This window comes from Fundulus heteroclitus, chromosome 6 (assembly GCF_011125445.2).
Source record: "Fundulus heteroclitus isolate FHET01 chromosome 6, MU-UCD_Fhet_4.1, whole genome shotgun sequence".
In the NCBI taxonomy this organism is placed as follows: Eukaryota; Metazoa; Chordata; class Actinopteri; order Cyprinodontiformes; family Fundulidae; genus Fundulus; species Fundulus heteroclitus.
In genome coordinates this window covers 17,875,316-17,893,132 of record NC_046366.1, presented here as the reverse complement: position 1 = coordinate 17,893,132, position 17,817 = coordinate 17,875,316, and the positions used below count along the sequence as shown (strand labels likewise).

General features: G+C 41.9%; 1 protein-coding gene across 1 annotated transcript in view; it reads left to right on the top strand.

Annotated features, from left to right (window-relative positions):
• The window catches only part of cdh2 (cadherin 2, type 1, N-cadherin (neuronal)), an 84,161-nt gene that overhangs the window by 42,043 nt on the left and 24,301 nt on the right, over positions 1–17,817 (top strand). Inside the window, exons 3-5 of the mRNA XM_012875420.3 lie at positions 11,113–11,321; positions 15,310–15,477; positions 16,914–17,069. Of these exons, the coding sequence (XP_012730874.2) occupies positions 11,113–11,321; positions 15,310–15,477; positions 16,914–17,069 (533 nt within the window). The remainder of the gene's footprint in view (positions 1–11,112; positions 11,322–15,309; positions 15,478–16,913; positions 17,070–17,817) is intronic.

Below are 17,817 nucleotides of genomic sequence, written 5' to 3'. Positions count from 1 at the left end.
ATATACTTTTCCCTCCTTTTTTCTCTCTCCCAATTGCAAACTACCTTTCTTTTAATATGGCAAATGGGCCAAACCCTTTCCAAGAAAATTGCACTTGGAACAGAGTGTGGAATCCTAAAATGCAAATCTTCTCTGTATTCAATTTCAAACTTTACAGCCACCACAGATTTTATTGTCAGTGAGGCTGATTTCCATTTTTGGGACTTCTGCCAGAGGCTGCATTTTGGTGTACGTACGTCGCCCTTTAAAACTATTATGGCCACATTTTAAGTGAGTCGTAAGGGTGAGAAATGACTCCTTCCCAACATAAGAGCTTTGGTGTCCTGAGGTATTCTAGCTTGCATCCCGCCGTCAATGAAACCAACATGGCAATTGGTCAAACGACAACCCAGAGACTTTGGGGCCTGTGCTCTCTATATATAAACAGAACTTCCTGTTCTGCCTAGTTGGGTTTTCTTTCTTCTATTTTCCATGTGTGCAGCAGGACTTATTTATGCTTGTATTTTTTTTGCGTGCATAGATATGCAGACCATCCCAACTTCCACTCACCTGTGAGTGTGTGTGAACACAGCTCATTAAAGAGGCGGTGGCAAGCGGTGCATGCAAATTTGAATATTATTCTCATCCTGTTACACGACATTGACTTTTGACTATCTTCACCATCTTGTTTATTCTGGCTGGTTACTCATGTTGTGGTATTGACCGCAATGTAATGAAAGCGTGAAGGTGTCGGGCATAGTAACACGGCGGGGGGGTGGGGGTGCTGGGGGGGAAGGCAGGCCACAGCCACCCGTCATGCACGGCGGTCATTAATCACATCGGCTCAATCCGCTCCCTTTCTGCTTTAAATGAACTCCTTGTCAAGTTCTGACACAAGAGGGTTTGGCAATTTGTCAGAATTTAATCACATTCTAATAAACAACTGCTAATCTTATCAAAACTGATAACGTACAAATGGGTTCCTCCGTGGTCAATCTCCCGGGAAATAGCTTTGTCTTCTTGAGCGTTCATTTGCGGACCCTTTTGTCCAGTGCAAATCAAAGTTTTAATTAAGTGTGTGGTTTGTTGTCTCCCGGTAAAGGTCCTGCCTGTCTGTTAATTGTCTTGGAACGTTCTCAGTGTATTTCATTTAATATGTGCATACACAGAGACGCGCAGCAGTCTGGCTGTATTCAATGTCAAAATCTGATTTAGGCCGTCCTTTTACATCTCTCTGATGGACAAACAGTTCGGACTAATTTAGTCGGAAGAAACAAATTTGACTCCGCAGAGACATATTTCAGTAGCTTTACCTGTTCTGATTGAAAAGTTCCTTCGTATGCAGCAGCAGTACCAAAAACTCGGTGGGCTGCTTCTTCACACACAACGGTAATATTATTATTTTTTTACATTCTCTTAAGCCACTCCTGTAGAATAATTCATCATCAGCTGTTCATGCTGCCTAATCCCAAAATGAGGCCATTTGTTAATTCTTTGCTGCATGCCCAGCCAATATGTTAGTGGTCAGGATTTGATTGATACAATATGTTCCCAGCTCCTGCTAAACCCTGTAATGCTTTTGCACACACATCTGTCTTGCACCCACCGCATTCTGACCACACGTTTGCCTTTCTTGTGTTTCTAAGAATAATTATATATTCCGTAAATGCTGCATCGGTCCCTCATCCCGCTCGAATTCTTGTCCTGGAAAACAATAATTGCTACAGTTCTAGGCACAAACATACAGTCTGTCCCTTATATTCCCTCTCAGTAACAAGTCAGCGACTGAAACACCTCTGCTGTTGCAATTAAAAGTCTTGCGAGACTCGGGGAAAATGCCAGTAGGGGTTATCTCGTTCCTGGTCACCGGCTGTTTTTCTGCCTCTTTGATTTTCGTGATGGTATTTTGACACAAATGATCAAGGGGAGGCACTAAATAGCTTTGAGTCTATGCTTTGGAGATCAAAAGACCCCAATAATGTCACATTACAGGTTGCATTGAGTCACTTTTAGTGCCTGGCCCTCGTGATCAGCCTCTTCAGAAAACATGGGCTCAGCTTGAATTCACAGGCATGGGGGCTCACGATGACAAGCTAATAAACCAGTTGGCTGCTTTCCTTGAAGACTTGTCTTTAGCCTTTTTAGTATTAACCTCAAAATAAAAGATCAAGGAATGCAACACCTGCTCTGTCGTCTAATTTAGGCAAAGCATTTCTTTTCATTTCTCCCACACTTCCCACTATTGAAACAAGAACGAGTTGTTCTCTTGCAAATTAGTTTTAAGATTCCAAATAATTCTTGTCTTAGTCCAAATATTCTTGCTGTTATGCCGTTTTAGTTTTTTGTTAAAGCACAATGATGCGCCATGAATGATTTATGGTTGCATCTTCCCCCATTCCGAACCTCAGGGATGAGGTTTAACTTTTTGTCCTGCTTAAAATGCCTGAGATAGCGCTGTAGCGACCCCATGGCATTGCAGTGATGGATGTACAGGGCTGCATTTTCTAAAATTAGTATTGTCACCTGTGCTGGACTTGGGCAAGGGCTTGCTCTGGCAGTAGCCCAGGGACCCCTGAGGTTTTAGGGCCCCCAAGATAGTTTTGTTTTGTTTTTGTTTTAAAGAACGGATAGTGTGCAAACTCGTATTTTATAAGCTTATCAGTTTCCAAGGAAAACTTGGTGTTCTTAAATTTGTATATTTTTTGTTGTAGACAGAAATTTAGCCCTTGATTTTGAAGGGGGTATGATGTAAAAGCTAGCTAAAAGCATGTGCTCTATGCCAGCCTTTTTGGGGGGGTGGTGGTCCATTGACTTCCAGACTTTACTTCACCCATACAAAAACATGACCCAAAAAGTGAACAATTCCAGGTCTGTATGTTTGTAGATGATTTCGGCAAAAGTTCATTTCAATGTGAACAAGGCCTGAAAACCATAACTCTGTAGTGCCTACTGTCATTTGGATGTGTAGGAGGAACCTGTTGGTAGGACATATTAACTGCTTGGCCCAACCAACCAGAACAGAAACTAGGTGTTTTGTTATTGTTTTAGGTGTTTAGACTGGAAAAATTAGGTCTAGTCCAGATGTCTTTTATCCACACCAAAACTCAGTTTTACGTCACTAAAAACAATGATTTCTAATAACGGTGCTTTAGGGTCCAGCGCATCACAGCCTGTGACAAACAGCGCGGCGGTGACGTCACACGTGGGCGACCATTGTTAGCTTTGCCGTGCAGAGGAGGAAATATTAAAGCTATCAGAGAGGAGCCGATTTTTACGTTGGTGTTGTAATTGTTTACAATATGCGTCTAATGAATGTTAAACTGGACAAATTCCCTGCAATGAAATCAATGGCATCTCTTTTCATCTGACGTTGTCCTGGCAACCACACCGCATTTCCTGTCTTCACCTCAGTGTCTAGACTTCAAAGTAAAAGCATTCACTGAACGTTACAGACATTACAGCTGGTTCAGACGCTTTTGGCTCGTTTGGTTTTATGCCCGGCTGCTCTAATACGTTGAGGTGGAAAGGAGAGGGAGCGTTTGGAGGTCAGCTGTTTTACCACAGCTACCTGTCAATACGGAGGCACAATGCTCTTCACATCGCAATGGGGTACCGCGCGTGAGCTATTTTTAGAAACACAACGTCACAATGACGTCACATCACGTGGTACGCAGTGGGGCAAACTCCGGTAACCCGCCGCTGTTTCGCTGTAAAAGAGACGTGCGTTAGCCTAGGTTTTACTCGTTAAAACGACTGCTTTTTCCAAATCTAAGACCATGGTTTTTAAACATTGTTGCTATGGAACGTGCAACAGCGACTCGAGGTACGCTGATCGGCCGCATATGAAGGATGTTTTCTTCAAGACTGCCAAGGAAAAATGTGTGCGCTTGGAACACCGGGGCGGTCGGCCTACACAACAGTTCAACCCGGAAAAAGTTACCAAATTCAAGTACATATGTAGCAAGCATTTTGTCGGAGGAAAGGGCACAACCGAAGAACATCCTGACCCAATTCCAGCGACATCAAGTCAAGGTAAGAGTATTTTGGTGGCCGACATGTTAATAAAGTAGCGCCTGCTACCATGACAGCATATAGGCTATCATGGTAGCAGGCGCTAACATGATAGCCTGCTACCAGGATAGCTTACTCAAAAACATTTCAAATGAGACAAACATTAAACATATACCCATTCTTGGACGGTGATTGCAAACAACAACAAAAAAAAAACGGCCGACGCTGCCATGATCGCCGCGCAGGAAAAAAAAACAAAGCTTACCGTTCATCAACTCGGCCAGTTTTCCAGTCTTTTTAAGCCCTCGAACCTCAAGCCATCGTTTGAGCTGAAGGTTGGTGTGTTCTTCCACAGTGCGACCAGTAAACCGTGCGTCTGGAACATCGTCTTGGGAAAGTTTAACGGCTGTAAAGTCGGTCATATCGCTAGTTCTGTTGCGCTTGTAATAGCTGGGTTATCCGTGCGTTCTCTCCTGTATGCCCTACCTAAGCGGCAAAAGGGGCGTTGCTCTTGAGACGGTGATGTCACGTGCGCGGTACCGCATTGATTTGAAGGATTCTGACTGGCTGACATAGGTTTTAGCTTTGCGGTACACTGCCCCCTATGCCTTTGGCATGTTTAAAACACCCGCGTTTGTGCGGGTTCAGGTGGATAAAACATCACTAAAAACAATCCTGTCTCTACAATTTTATTAAAAAATATATGGCGAGGAAGATATTCATTTTTAAGAAGACGTGTGTATTATCCTGAGTTTTGCTATAGTGGTGTTACCACAAATTGACTGGTGACTGGATTTCCAGCTTTATTGGCCCGGTTGGGTGGCTGAATGGTCGGAAACTGAAATATCTGATGTGTTTTTGTTGGGGAACGCAACCCTACTGAAGCACCACTGGGTCAGAGGACCAAATAAACTCTTTTGTACAGAAGAAAGATGAGTTTCTTGTTTTTAGACTAAGTTTTTTTTTTTTTTTTTTTTTTTTTTTTGTTTTTTAAAAACCTCTTGCCATCAGAATCTATTTACAGTTTTAAGAAATATTTTTTTTTTTTATCAGGCAGTTTCTAAATGAAGTGGAGGTGTTAATTTGTATACAAATAAAACAAACGTAGGTTTTTAGTATTGAAAGGAGAAAATTCAGCCTTTCATTTGGGCCTAAGAGAAACTTTTAGCAGATAAGAGGCTGAAACTGTTGTTTTAGCGATGCTAGCTACCCTAATGACAGATATAGAATGTTAAAGATGGTGAGTATCAGCAGAGATTACCACTTTGTATACTTTTACCTATTAAGTGTCTTCAGGCAACAGTTTATACATGCACATGTATGTGTATCTATTAATTTGTTGATGTTAAAATGAGTATTGTGGTTCCTGAGCGGTTGATATCTTAGCAGCGCGGTCATTATGGTTCTCTAAACCCTGTGTATCAAGTCGCTCGTCTCAATAACCCGTTGAACAAATTCCTCGTAGCAATGCACTGATAACTGCAGAAGGATGTGGCTTAGCCTTATCAGTTCTTGGCTCCAGTGGCACGCTAATCCACACAATGCCCGACTGTCAGCGTGATGGAAAACACAGAATCATTTTGTTTACTCAACAAAGTCCTTAAATAATCACGTTTCCCCCGCTGGTTCATATACACCATAAACTCAGAGGCTGCTAATTTTCAAACGCAAAATACTACTGGAAAAAAACAAACATGTTTTCTGTTAAGTGAGCCCAATTTTGCAACAGGAATGAAAAAGCAATTGGAGAATACTTGCGTTGGAAGATTATAGTGGAAGTATTTAAAGAGATCATTTCTTTCCTAGATTTTTAAGTCGGCCCAGCAAAGATGCATCTTTTATAGCAAATCTAGAGAACACTGGCTTGAGGGACTTGAGAATAAAGTAGTTGTTAAAATGAGGTGACTTTACCCCTGGAACAAATGTATAAATGTTTAAACGCGACTTGGAAAAACGTACCTGTCAAGCAAATTAGGAACATGCCTATATCCTTGGAGCCAGTTTGCTGCACTTTTCTTTTTTTTAACTAAAAAGAAAAAAAAAACTGTTTGGTACAGACCAAGCAGAAAATAATAAAACATAAAAACCTGTGTTTGGTACAGACCAAGCAGAAAAGAATAAAAGCTAAATTTATGGTGCGTATCCTCCTCAGTTTGGATAATCGTGTGTGTTTTGTTATGAAAGCAGCGTGGTACCGATACGTTTTTGACAGCCTTGCCAGAATCCTCCAACTGATCTAGCAGCTTTAAGAACGAAACCAAGAGCTCAGGGATCGGTCACTATAATCAAGCTACGAAAATGAGCCAGCTGCTTGTTATGTATTTTTTTTTTAGCTCTGATGCTATTCTCCTTTAGCTTTCTTAATTGGCAGCGGCACTGCAGAGATTTTTTTTTATTTATTTATTTTTTCACGCAAATCCCCCTGAACATTGTATGTCCGTCTATAAATGCATGCGCTTGAAGAGCCCTGCCTTCAAGTGTTCAGACTGGCAAAATTAACTATCCTCATTCTCACATTAAAGCTGGGACTACAAACTGTTCACCGTCTCTGAAGAATATGCTATTTGTGGAAAACAGGACTACACCTCCATCGTCTCTTTGTATCCGGAAGTCTTTGTTTAGCGAGACGTATTCAGTCACTCCAGTATTTCGTTTTTTTGATGGATGCTCTCCTTTTTTTTTAAAAAAAAAAAAAGCACATTTTAAGCACTATTAGGAAAAAAAACCCCTCTTTATTTAAGAGGAACAAGACAAATTATATTAGACAAGGGTCTTATTTACCAGCCCTAAAGCTGTAATATATGCAATCATAACGATAGCCTTTAAAAAAAAACAACACAATGCTAAAAAAGAACATGCATGAGCAATTACGCATAGCAAGCAGCAATCTTACTTTGTGTTCCATTAGCACATTGTGCTTTTAGCAGTTTGTGCAATAATTGGCCGATTACAGAATATGCTGTTGGGGGATTTTTTTTTTTTTTTTTTTTTGTGGTTTGCACTAAAAGACTCCGCACAGCTAGAGAATGCTGACCTTAATTTACTGTGTTCTCCCCCGTTTTTTTTTTTTTTTTTTTTTTTAAACCAGCTTAGACTTTCATATCACAGCAGTTTGAATTGCGATATCACAGAGCAGGCTCCACTGGGGGCTCAACAGGATTGTAGAAAGGGTGGCGCTGGCTGGGACGAACACTCAGTTTGAGCCTTCGCTTCACATTGCCTCGTATCATCGCCAGGCTCAGGTCGGCTCTGCTAACCCCCGGTCAAATTCATTTGTGGAATTATGCACTCGGTCCAGGGGGTGTAGAGCGATTTTTGCTCGGGTCGGGTCGGGAGATTGACACCCGAGCATTTGCACCGGTGCGCGTACGTCTCCCAGCCGCTGATGAAACACCTATGCTGGGCATTTCTCAGCTGTCGGTGACCTCGCTTCTCCCAAGAAGTGATGGCGTACCGGGATGATCTCACATGAGAGGTTTCGCTCTTGTCGCATTAGCGGCACATTAGAGGAAGTTCAAGCGAGTGCAGTTGGCAGCCGGGCATTAAAGATGAGATTGTGGGACATTTTCTCTGCCCCCCCCCCCCCTGCGTAGTGGACGAGTCCACGTTCTGTGGCCCAAATTAAATGTCTTCCCCTCTCCCCCCTTTTCTCTGCAAACTATTTGCGTCTGTCTGAGTTAGAGTCATCACGTGATGTGGGGACAATAGAGAGCCACTCTTGGACTGTGGAGAGGTTACAGGGGGTTTTTGTGTTGTCCGGGAAGGGAGTAGGGATGGGGGGGGGGTGGATGTATCCAAGCTGTGAATGGGATCATTGAGTCGGAGGTAATTTTGGGCTCTGGTTCAGGGCATTAGTCGGACAGTTCTTTCTGCTGACATGCCTGTTTCCCCCTCTTGCTTTCCCCCCCCCCCTTTTTTTTCTTTCTACCCCCAACCCCCAGCTCTTCTCTGTGCTGCATCGGCATTTCTGCCCAAATCGAGCCGTTATCGTCCTGCCCGTGGTGACATGTGTGATAGGGTGTGGCAACCAAGATCTCTCTCTCTCTCCACCCTTTACCCTTTACCTAGGGGAGCCAATTCATCTGGAGATGGATAACCTGCAGCTGAATCGCACGCCGTCTTCTTTTTTGTGTGGCGTTATGAGCCACCAGAGTCTGTCGGAGACATGAATAGATGTGTGCAGGACATTCCCATACATTATCATCGGCGCTGCTGGCAGCTTGCGATGCCGGGGAGAGTGACTGTAGAGAGCGGCCTCTCCGATGGGGAGTGGGGCGAAAAAACTGCACACACTGCCAACATCTAGCTAAAACTACTAGAGCAAAACCACGGCCGCTTTTTTGGTTGACCTATTTAGGACCACTGGACATATGTCGCTTTAAATATTTAGGTTTTGATTACCATGGCGTTGGTGAATTAAAACGGGTATTTCTTTTGTGGTGGAGATCTGAAATTGGCTGTTGACTAAAATCCGCCAATTTTCATGGCAGGTAATCGGCAAGCTGCAAAAAAATAAAACAGCAGATTTTCCACTCAGTGAATGCACAATATGTTATTAACACTACGTTTTGCAGCAACACTGTTCAGTGGAACTTGTTACTGAGGGAAGAAGACTCAAAGTTGCCTGCTGTTAGTCTCTGAGAGGTGTTTAAAAATCATATAAGAGGAAACGCGAGCAATGTAAGAAATTTCAAACAATCCATGATTAGTTGAACATGTTGGCCTAAATATATTGTAGTTTTCCTGTTAACACATTTCCTATATTTTTTTAAAAGGGTTGTCATGAAATTTTGAAAAGCCTCAGACTTTGCATATCCACATCTTCACTATAAACGATTAAGCATCTGTGCAGCAAAGCATTTTTCTGAGACAACAATGTTTGACGGACAGTTAAAAGGCATTTTGTGTGTTTTTTTAAAATGCTGTAAAACCACTTGTATTTGTGGAAAAAATAAAATGGGGATGTGTTTTATAAAAATTAAAACCATCGTTAGAGGGATTTAGGAAAGGAAAAACTGTTTCTGACCTAGTTTTAAAGCATGATAAAACAGGTGTAGCTCTGATGGGCCCAAAATCAGGTCCAACGGGCTTAAACAGTTAATAGGAAGGTGTATTTGTTGTGGAACCTGCTGGAGCCTTTTAGAAATGTTTAAGCTTATGTTTGCTACAATTTTTTTTTTTTTTTTTTTTTTTTAGAGAAAGGTGCATGGGTGCTGTCGTGTTCAGAATGCTAGCTATGCTTATTTTATTTTCATTTTACAGCAGCTACTCGCACAAGTTGTCTCCTCTGCTCCTGTTATAAAGAATTAATTACCACCCACGGCAAGGAGAACAAATCGGCTGCATTCCGTTTCCATTATCTTATTATTAAAAAATGAATCGGCTGAAATCTGAATTGGCAGGTCCATGTTCTTCAAAAAGAATCAAATTAGGCATTTTTAAACAATTTAATTGATTTTAAATAACGCAGCCCTTTTTTTGTTGCGCGTTACGATAATGCCAAGCTTCACTTCTGTTTGCAGGGAAAGCCTTTTCTTGAAGACGCAGTGAAAATTGCCTAAGACTTTGCCCACTTTTGAAAACAGTGAAGTTTCCTAAATTTCCTGACAGCCTTCTGCTGCATTGTGAGTTATTTTGACAGTCCCTTACTCTGTATTCTACATCCGTCGGAGGATCTGCTGCTGACTTGAGATGGCTGGTGATTGCCTCAGGGCTTTGAGCTTACAGGCACCTGGTTTTAAAGCCAAAGCATCAGAAAGGGAGCGATTTATCTAGTGTCAGCGTTGCCGAGTTCAAAGAGGGGAGGAAAAAAAAGCTAATTGGTCAAGGGTAATTGAACCGAAATAGGCAGTAAGGAGATGGTCTAAAAGAAAGATGCTGTCATCTTCCATTTCCATTGTTGAAACCTTAGCTTTATAACCTTCATTCCGTGTGCGCTGCAAGGCAACATTTCGGCTGAATGGCAGTTCTGTGTAACCTGCAGGTTGTTATGCAGGAAGTGCTTTAAAGTTACCCACATCACTGAAAAATGTAATACTTCCAGGATGTGGTGCACTTGTGGTTTCTCTTCAGACCCCAAACTGGTCGGCGGTATCTTTTCCTCGAGCTCAGAGGAACTCTCTGCTCGCCAAGCGCAGCTGATACTCCGTAGACATCAGTGGGTCCCAACGGTATCGGCTCAAAGAAGATAAGGCGCCCACGTTCACAGCGTTCGTCGTCTCTTATTTATTTTATTTTTTTTGTTGTTGTTTTTTTGTTAAGTAGTTTCACATCTGCTTTAATAATTCATGACCTCTTCGTTGTAACCTTCATATAAATGATATGTGGCAACATTATGATCTCTTTAAACAACACAACGGCACGTTTCCGCGCGTGCGACGACGCTCTCGGCTGCCGAGGCGTTGGTGTGCGCATATGCAGGGAGACGCGGCTAGTGTTGCCCTGTCACTCAGCCGCAACATGAAACGCCGTTGTACCCCTGCCGCCGCCGCCGCGCCTTTGGGACACGGGGCCCCGGCAGAGCCACCTGTCTGCCGCGACTTGATGTGCGCGCACCGGGTTTTGGATTTCTGTGCGCTCTCGCTTATGAAATAAACATCAAACTCCAATGTAGCGTCTCAAGGAGCCGAGCGCCGTATAGTCGTCCGCGGAAAACATCCCCGTGTGTCACGGGGGACGAAACTAGCATACGATGGCCTTTTGCTGAAGCAAAAAAAAAGAAGCTTTTTCAGCATTTGAAATGTTAAAATATTAAAAGTATGTTGTTTTTTTTGGGTTTTTTTCTTGTTTTGCAAAGCTTAAGACTGCGTTGTCAACATCACATTTTAAATGTATTGTTCAGACTTTTTTTTATATACATTAAAAATCCCTTAAGGAGCACACTTCCCGTCTCCACGCAGGCTATTCTCCTCCCTTTTTTCCTCCCCTTCACTTGTTTGGAGCTGTACCTTTTGGGCAACAGCTTGAAGTGAATAATGTATAAGCGAGGAGAAGAATCAGAAAACCTTTTGTGGGCTTTCTGTCTCGCTGGCTCTCTTTCCGCCCCTCTGTCTCCGTTCCCCGCTTTTTCGCCCCGGTTTGTCTGATTTTAAGCGGGAATCCTTCTGCCGCTTTCTCTTGCAGTGAAGTTTGTCAGCTGTGGCCGAGGAGGTCTGGTGCGGTTCGAATGCAGCAATCCATCCGACTTCCGGATAGAGGACGACGGAGTAGTTTACGCGGCGAGGACTCTTCAGCGCACCGCGGCCCCTGCTTCGTCCTTGCTGATCAAGGCTGTAGACGCCGCCACTCAGCAGCAATGGGTGACACAAGTCAAGATGATGCCTCCCACGCAGGTGAGTAATCTCAGCTTCCCTGTAATGCTCTCTCGTTTTGTTTGCCGCCTGGTATTATAGCTGGGGAAATGCAAAGCGATCGTTTTTCTGCCCTTACAGCAGATAAATAATGCATTTTATACCTGCTGTACATTCACAGATGACTGCTTCCCTGAATTGCAGCAGGTGTTCCACGAGACAGGACGGACGCTTGCTTAATTAGAAGCGAACGTGTCGATTTACCCGAAGCACAAATGTTATATCAGCATGGTCAGTGAAGGGTAAAGATGGAGTGCCGAATAGCTTTAAGTAAAGTTGAACTCTCTGAGGTCACCGCTTTGTCTTCCAGAGGAGGGCACGCCTCGTTTCAGGCGGCGGGATATGGAAAGCATCTGCGTGAGCTGGAGAAAGCCGCTCATCTGTTAGTGTCTGTGGCCATGTGTTTCACATGTCAGCATTTTATTTGGCAGAGGATGAGGGGGAATTTGACAAAAAAAAAAAAAAAAAAAAAAAGGCCTGGCACATGTCATGTCTGTCTGCACCGAAGCTTAAAGGAAGGCTGCAGCTAAAGGCCTGCTCCTTTCCAGACGTTTAACTTCACTTAAAGATGGTGGATGTCTGAATGGGCCCATTTAACAGTCTCTGCAGCTCACAGTGAAGGAGGGGTACATATAAAACTACATCCAGGCTGATTTCAGTTGCTTATTACTGTATTCATACACTTTCTAAGAGGAGACCAGAAAGCATTTATTTGCATAAGTTAGTAATTATTGCCGTTTGATGCTAAATGATTGGCCTTGTGGAGTCTTAATGAGAAAACCCAAATGCAATAATTTTGCTTGCTTTTGCAAAGTCCAGAGCGCTTTTCCTTTTAAGCCTGCTAAAGTACTTTAAAGTACCTTGGCTTTTTCTGATTTAACGTGACAAGAAGTCCCAGGAAAGGTAGGTGACAAATTTACATGGATGCAAAGATAAAACAAATGGAGTTTGCATTAGTGCTGTTGGCACAAGTCTGCTCAGCAAAAATAAAACTTGTGCAGGTTGAGATTTTATGGCTTTGTTTGCTGGAAGAGGTTCCTGTTGGTACGTCATGTTGGTGAAATCTGTACTTATACACAGATCAAGCTTTGTTTGGCCGATACCAATTTCCAGTCCTCTTTAAAGTCGTGATCTGCTGATTCTGATTTCAGCCAAATTCAATTTTTATTATTTATGTATTTTTTTGCTCCGTGTTCTTTTAATAATGTAGTTTTCAGTCCAACTCAAATAACGGAATATAAAGATTTTCCCCTTTTATCATGGTATGTATTAAACTCAGAAACCTACAACTCAGAGTTGTAGGTTTTGACGTATTCAATGAAAATCAAATTCAGATTTTTCCTTTTTTTTCATTATTTGTTCAATCAATCACCATTTGGGACCAATTAAGGGAAAATTGGCCAATCTGGATTTGATTTTGGTGCGTCCCCACATGTACTCAGTTTTATACAGGTAGATGTTTTTTAAGCTTGGCATTAGAAATGTGAAAAGACCACAGTTATGTTATATGTGGACAAAAATTAACAAGTCATTTAGTTGTTTACAGCTTTGAATTTGCCCTGATTCTTAATGAAATTAGGGTGTTGCAGTTTTGAAGTCATAAGCTGTTATTACCCTAAACAACCACCCCCACCGCCCAAGCTCTATTGTCGCCATAAATCATCAGACAACTTTTTATCACATCAACAATTGCATTTTATTTATTTTTTTTTATTTTTTTTAAATGCCGCAATTAACGTGCTAGCCTTGGGAAACATTTTAATCAACGGCAACCAAACAATATCCTCATTAATGAGTTCGCAACTCCTTACCCTCTGTCTCCATCACAATTTAAACTTTAGTTCTACCCCACTCGGAGAAAAATGCGTGAGGAAATAGAAGACAGATCTTTTTTTTTTTTTCCTTCTCTCTTTTCCGAAAGGGCAACCGCACACACGTGTAATCCTTCTACACACTTACAAACACTCAGGCCATCACTCAGCCCAACACTCTCTGGGAGGCTGAAGTAGACTTTTAATCTGGAGATGGAAAGTGCGGGCTAAGTGTGGATGGGTACAGACCTCCAGTGCACCAGAGATAGATCTGTTCAGCGCTGGGCCGAACACATCCGCCACGCCATTCATCATTCCAGATGCAAGTTCCAAATAATTACTGGTCTCACTCGCAGCCGTTTTAATAGGGTAATAGATATTTCCGAGGCATGCTCCTTCGCTATCTGCCCCGCTTGCCTCCTCTGCCGTTTCGGTGTGTGCGAAAGCGGTATAATCGGATTTCAAACATGATTAGTGGAAGCTCTGTGACATCTCCCCAGATGTTGGGGAGGAAGAGTGTTGTGGATGTGAGTCATGTTATAAGGTGAAAAAGTGGTAATTAATTTCTGTGTTTGCACAAGGCGCTTTGTTGTAGTTTGCGGTACTTGGCTACCTAACAAGCTGTCGGTGTTCAGATATTAACAGGCGACGCTAAGGAAGGTCGCTAGGAGGGAGTGGCAGTTTGAAAACAGAAATCATATCTGCTATTAAGATGGGCAGACTTTATTTATTGACTTGGTTTTGCCATTTTCCTCCCCATCTTATTCAGTTCAAGGGTATTTTAACTTTCTCAGGCAGCTCTTGCGTCTTCTTAGTCTCTGGAGCAGCGTAGGCAATGTGAACCATGCGCGTGCATAGTGTCTGGCGGTTCAGGTACCACCCTCGTTTGTTTCAAATCTTTTTCATTACTGCTGAGGGAGGATGGCAGATCCATTATGGAAGCCGGTACGTCTGTGTGGGTGGGTTTTATCAGTACATAAGAAGAAGATCTGCCATTTAAAACAATCCAGTGTCGCAGGAGTGAGGCTACGGAAGCAATTTCAAGGTGTTTCGAGGCAATACGTACCCTCACAATAAGTACTGTTTGAATTCAGCGCTTCAAAGGAAGCCAGAACAGATGGTCTCATTTGATTAAACGAGGATTTAAAATCTGCATTGAATGGAAGCCTGTTTGTCACCAAGAGATTTTCTTTAGTTATTAACTATTCCGGAAAGGGTCAACGTCAGCAGTATTTTATTCACACAAGTCGAATTTATAGTTTTAATTTTCCAGGCAGGCGCATGCCAGCACATTGCTCCAGAGCAGGGATGTTTTTTTTTTTTGTTTTTTTTTTTTTTTTACTCTCACCTGTATAACATAAATAGTGTTTGCTAACGAGCTTAAACACTAAATCAAACTGCACAGCAGACGTTCTAACTTCACCAAAGGCTGAACCGTTCAGAGTTTTGTGTCCGGTTTCCGATCTCTCGGCTTTTGCAAAGCTCCCGGCAGCCTTTACCAACTTCAGCATTAAAAAAGCCCTTACTGGAGTGACTGGAACAGAGGGAGAGATGAGTTTTGCATCGTATATTGGTGTTTCTAACTGTCAATATAGGTCTATGTGTGGAAGAACATCATTTTCAGTAGCTTCTTATTGTTTTTTTCTGTTTCTTTTAACTTCGTTATACCCACCTCACTCAAAATGATTGACTTTCCTCAATAACAACTGATGGTAAAATAAATATGGATGTTTGAGTTTCTATGTGGCCAGTCAAGCTAAAAAACTTTTCCCGTTACCAAATGATTTCTTGGTGCATTCCTTTGCCTAAAAATCTTTGCTTTTACAAGCTTTTACTCAAAGTTAAATCATCAGATAGACATTTCAGGTCATTGTGAGTTGGACCTGAATGTGCACATCACATTATGTGTTATCCAATTGCTGTTTAGAGCGCAAACGTCCAAGTGGCATTAGAAATGGCATTAGTCACTGGATTACCAACGTCTTTAGGAATTCTTTAGTTAGCTGTGAAAATGTCGTTGGGCTATTTCTGTCCGTTGCAAACCCACCCACAGATCGGCACTGCCAACCTCATAGCCATCCCTCCAGGGTGTTTTAAAAAACGTCTGTACTCACACTCCACTGCATATACCTAATCACTAAATCATTTCCTTTTGGCAGGTCCAGGAACGTGCCGTCCCGCCAGTCACGTCAAAGAATTTAAACGAAATAGTGTTTCCGTCGCAAAATGCGGACAGCACGCTGAAACGCATAAAAAGAGACTGGGTCATCCCTCCAATCAATGTGCCGGAGAACTCCAGAGGCCCGTTCCCACAGGAGCTTGTCCGGGTAATGTATTTGACTCCACTGGATACATGCACACAGACACCAGTGAGCTTTAAAACGGCACATTTCTTCTCCTTCTCTTCTTTTTCTTTGCTGCTTTATAAGACAACTTTGCAGGTTCCAGATTCTGTAGATTCCTGCTTACAACATATTTCTGAGGTTGCACTCAGCAGTCTCTTCTAGTTTAGCTTGGCATTATTTAGAAGCCTTTGAGATCTGAAGTGCTCAAAATGATAATTGTTGGTTGACTGTTATGATCCTGCAGTCCTCTTTTTTTTATTTTTTCACACATCTCAAGGACATGTACAGCCTGATTTCTTAGCAACAATTCAGTCGTCTGAGTTAGCTGTTGCTCAAACAACTTTTGGGACAGCTTAGAAGCAGAATCCTTTTTCTACCAGCTTACCTCCGAGCACAAGGCAAAATCCTGAGATTGCCATATGTACGCGTTTATTTTTAATCCAGCTATATGTGAAGGATGTTTCTGGGCTCGAGTTGCTGATAACAGGAGGAGGAAAGGTCTGGCTGCTCAGCATGGATCAAGGGCGGGGGCACACAAAGTCTCAGCTTACGCTGAAAAACAGGGCAGAAAGTCCAACTATGACAGGACTTCAATACTATGTAGGACCTCGTTACATGCACGCTTGTTCTCAGACAACAGCCACGCGTCAAACTGAACTATACTGGTCTAAAAGGGAGTTTATTGAAGTTTAATGGAATTTTGACAGTTTCTGTGCAGCCTAGAATTTCTTTTTTTTTTACACTTACCAGGTCTGGAGAAATGTGAAAGTATGCCAATAGGTTTTGGTTTTACAGACTTTTTTCCACCTTTTCTTTTTTTCTTATTACACAAAGTCTATATTGAAATGTGCTTTATCTTGATTTGCTACATCGCCACCGATTTTTCTCAATGTTTAAATTCTTTATTTTTTTTACTTGCTGAATTAATCCACGTTCATAACAAAAGTCAAATGAAGGCCATTTCTCAGCTTTTGTTTTTGGGCTCTAGACAATCAAACTTGGGTTGAACAGCAGCTGTGATCTTTAATCTGCTCTGGTTAAATATAAGGCACTAAAACAGCTATTACCCCTAAAGTTTGTTCACAAATCACAAAAACCAAAAATCTTTATTTTCTTCAAGTCCTTCTCCCCAAGTCTCAACCATTCCAATAGCTTTAGATTTTGAAATGGAGCCGATTTATTTGCGTCTGTGTTTTAAAAGAAAAAAAAAAAAATGAAAGCAGTGAAACGGCTCAATTGAAAATGTAGTTTTTGCTTATAAACGTCTTGAACATTAATCTAAAAAAATGAGTCTGGAAAATTATGGAATATTGAAATGTAGAATGTGTAGGAACAATAAGGCGATGAAGAGTTTGAGTTCAGCCATGTAGAGCGATTCTCAAATTGATGATTCTCAAACCGAATCTTTGTTCCAACAGATTCGCTCGGATCATGATAAAAACCGGTCCCTGAGATACAGTGTGACGGGTCCGGGCGCCGATCAGCCCCCCACTGGAATCTTCACCATCGATCCCATTTCTGGAGAACTGTCTGTCAACAAGCCCCTCGATCGAGAGCACATCCCCAACTTTCATGTAAGTCAAGACGGCGGCATTTAAAGAAAAGCTTTGGGAATTTCAATGTGATCTGAAAATATTTCTTTTCAGACGGCTTTATCAGGAGAAAGGTGTTCGCTTACACGCGGCACATTCCAGCCGGTCGGCATGTGCTCAAGGGTCATGTGTAGCCTAAACAATCTCCTCAGACTCTTAAAAAAAAAAAGAAGTTTCCCAGGGAAATCTGTCTTATCCGTCTGAGAATTTGAAGGATTTTGAGAACATGATTTGTCAGATACTTAAACATAACCTTCAGTTTTAAAGCTGCCTCATTTGTTAGAGCTTTTCTTCCCACCCCATCTTAATTCTCTCTGAAAAAATTCCCTTCAACAGAAAGTGGTGCACATGATGCTTAGTTTTGTTTTAACTGAATCTTTAGTTACATGCATATTTATCCAATGCAGACAGTTCTGCCGAGACCCACACTGCAAAATATGTATTATTCATTATTATGTTGTATTGGTAACCATTAAAGATTGGTATGTTGTGCACAAGCTGTATAGAAGTATAATAGGATAGGGAACAATAGTAAGTTATTATGTTGTTTCTGTATATAGCTTACAAGTAAAAATACACCAGGGAAGTGCAAATGGAGTGTTGAAAAATGCATATGAGGATTGTGTTGTATACGCAAACCTCCTTCGCTTTATTCAAGAGAACGCATACAAATTAAGATGCTTTTCTTTTGTCATTGGCTTTGAATGAAGCATCCCATTATGTGTAATAT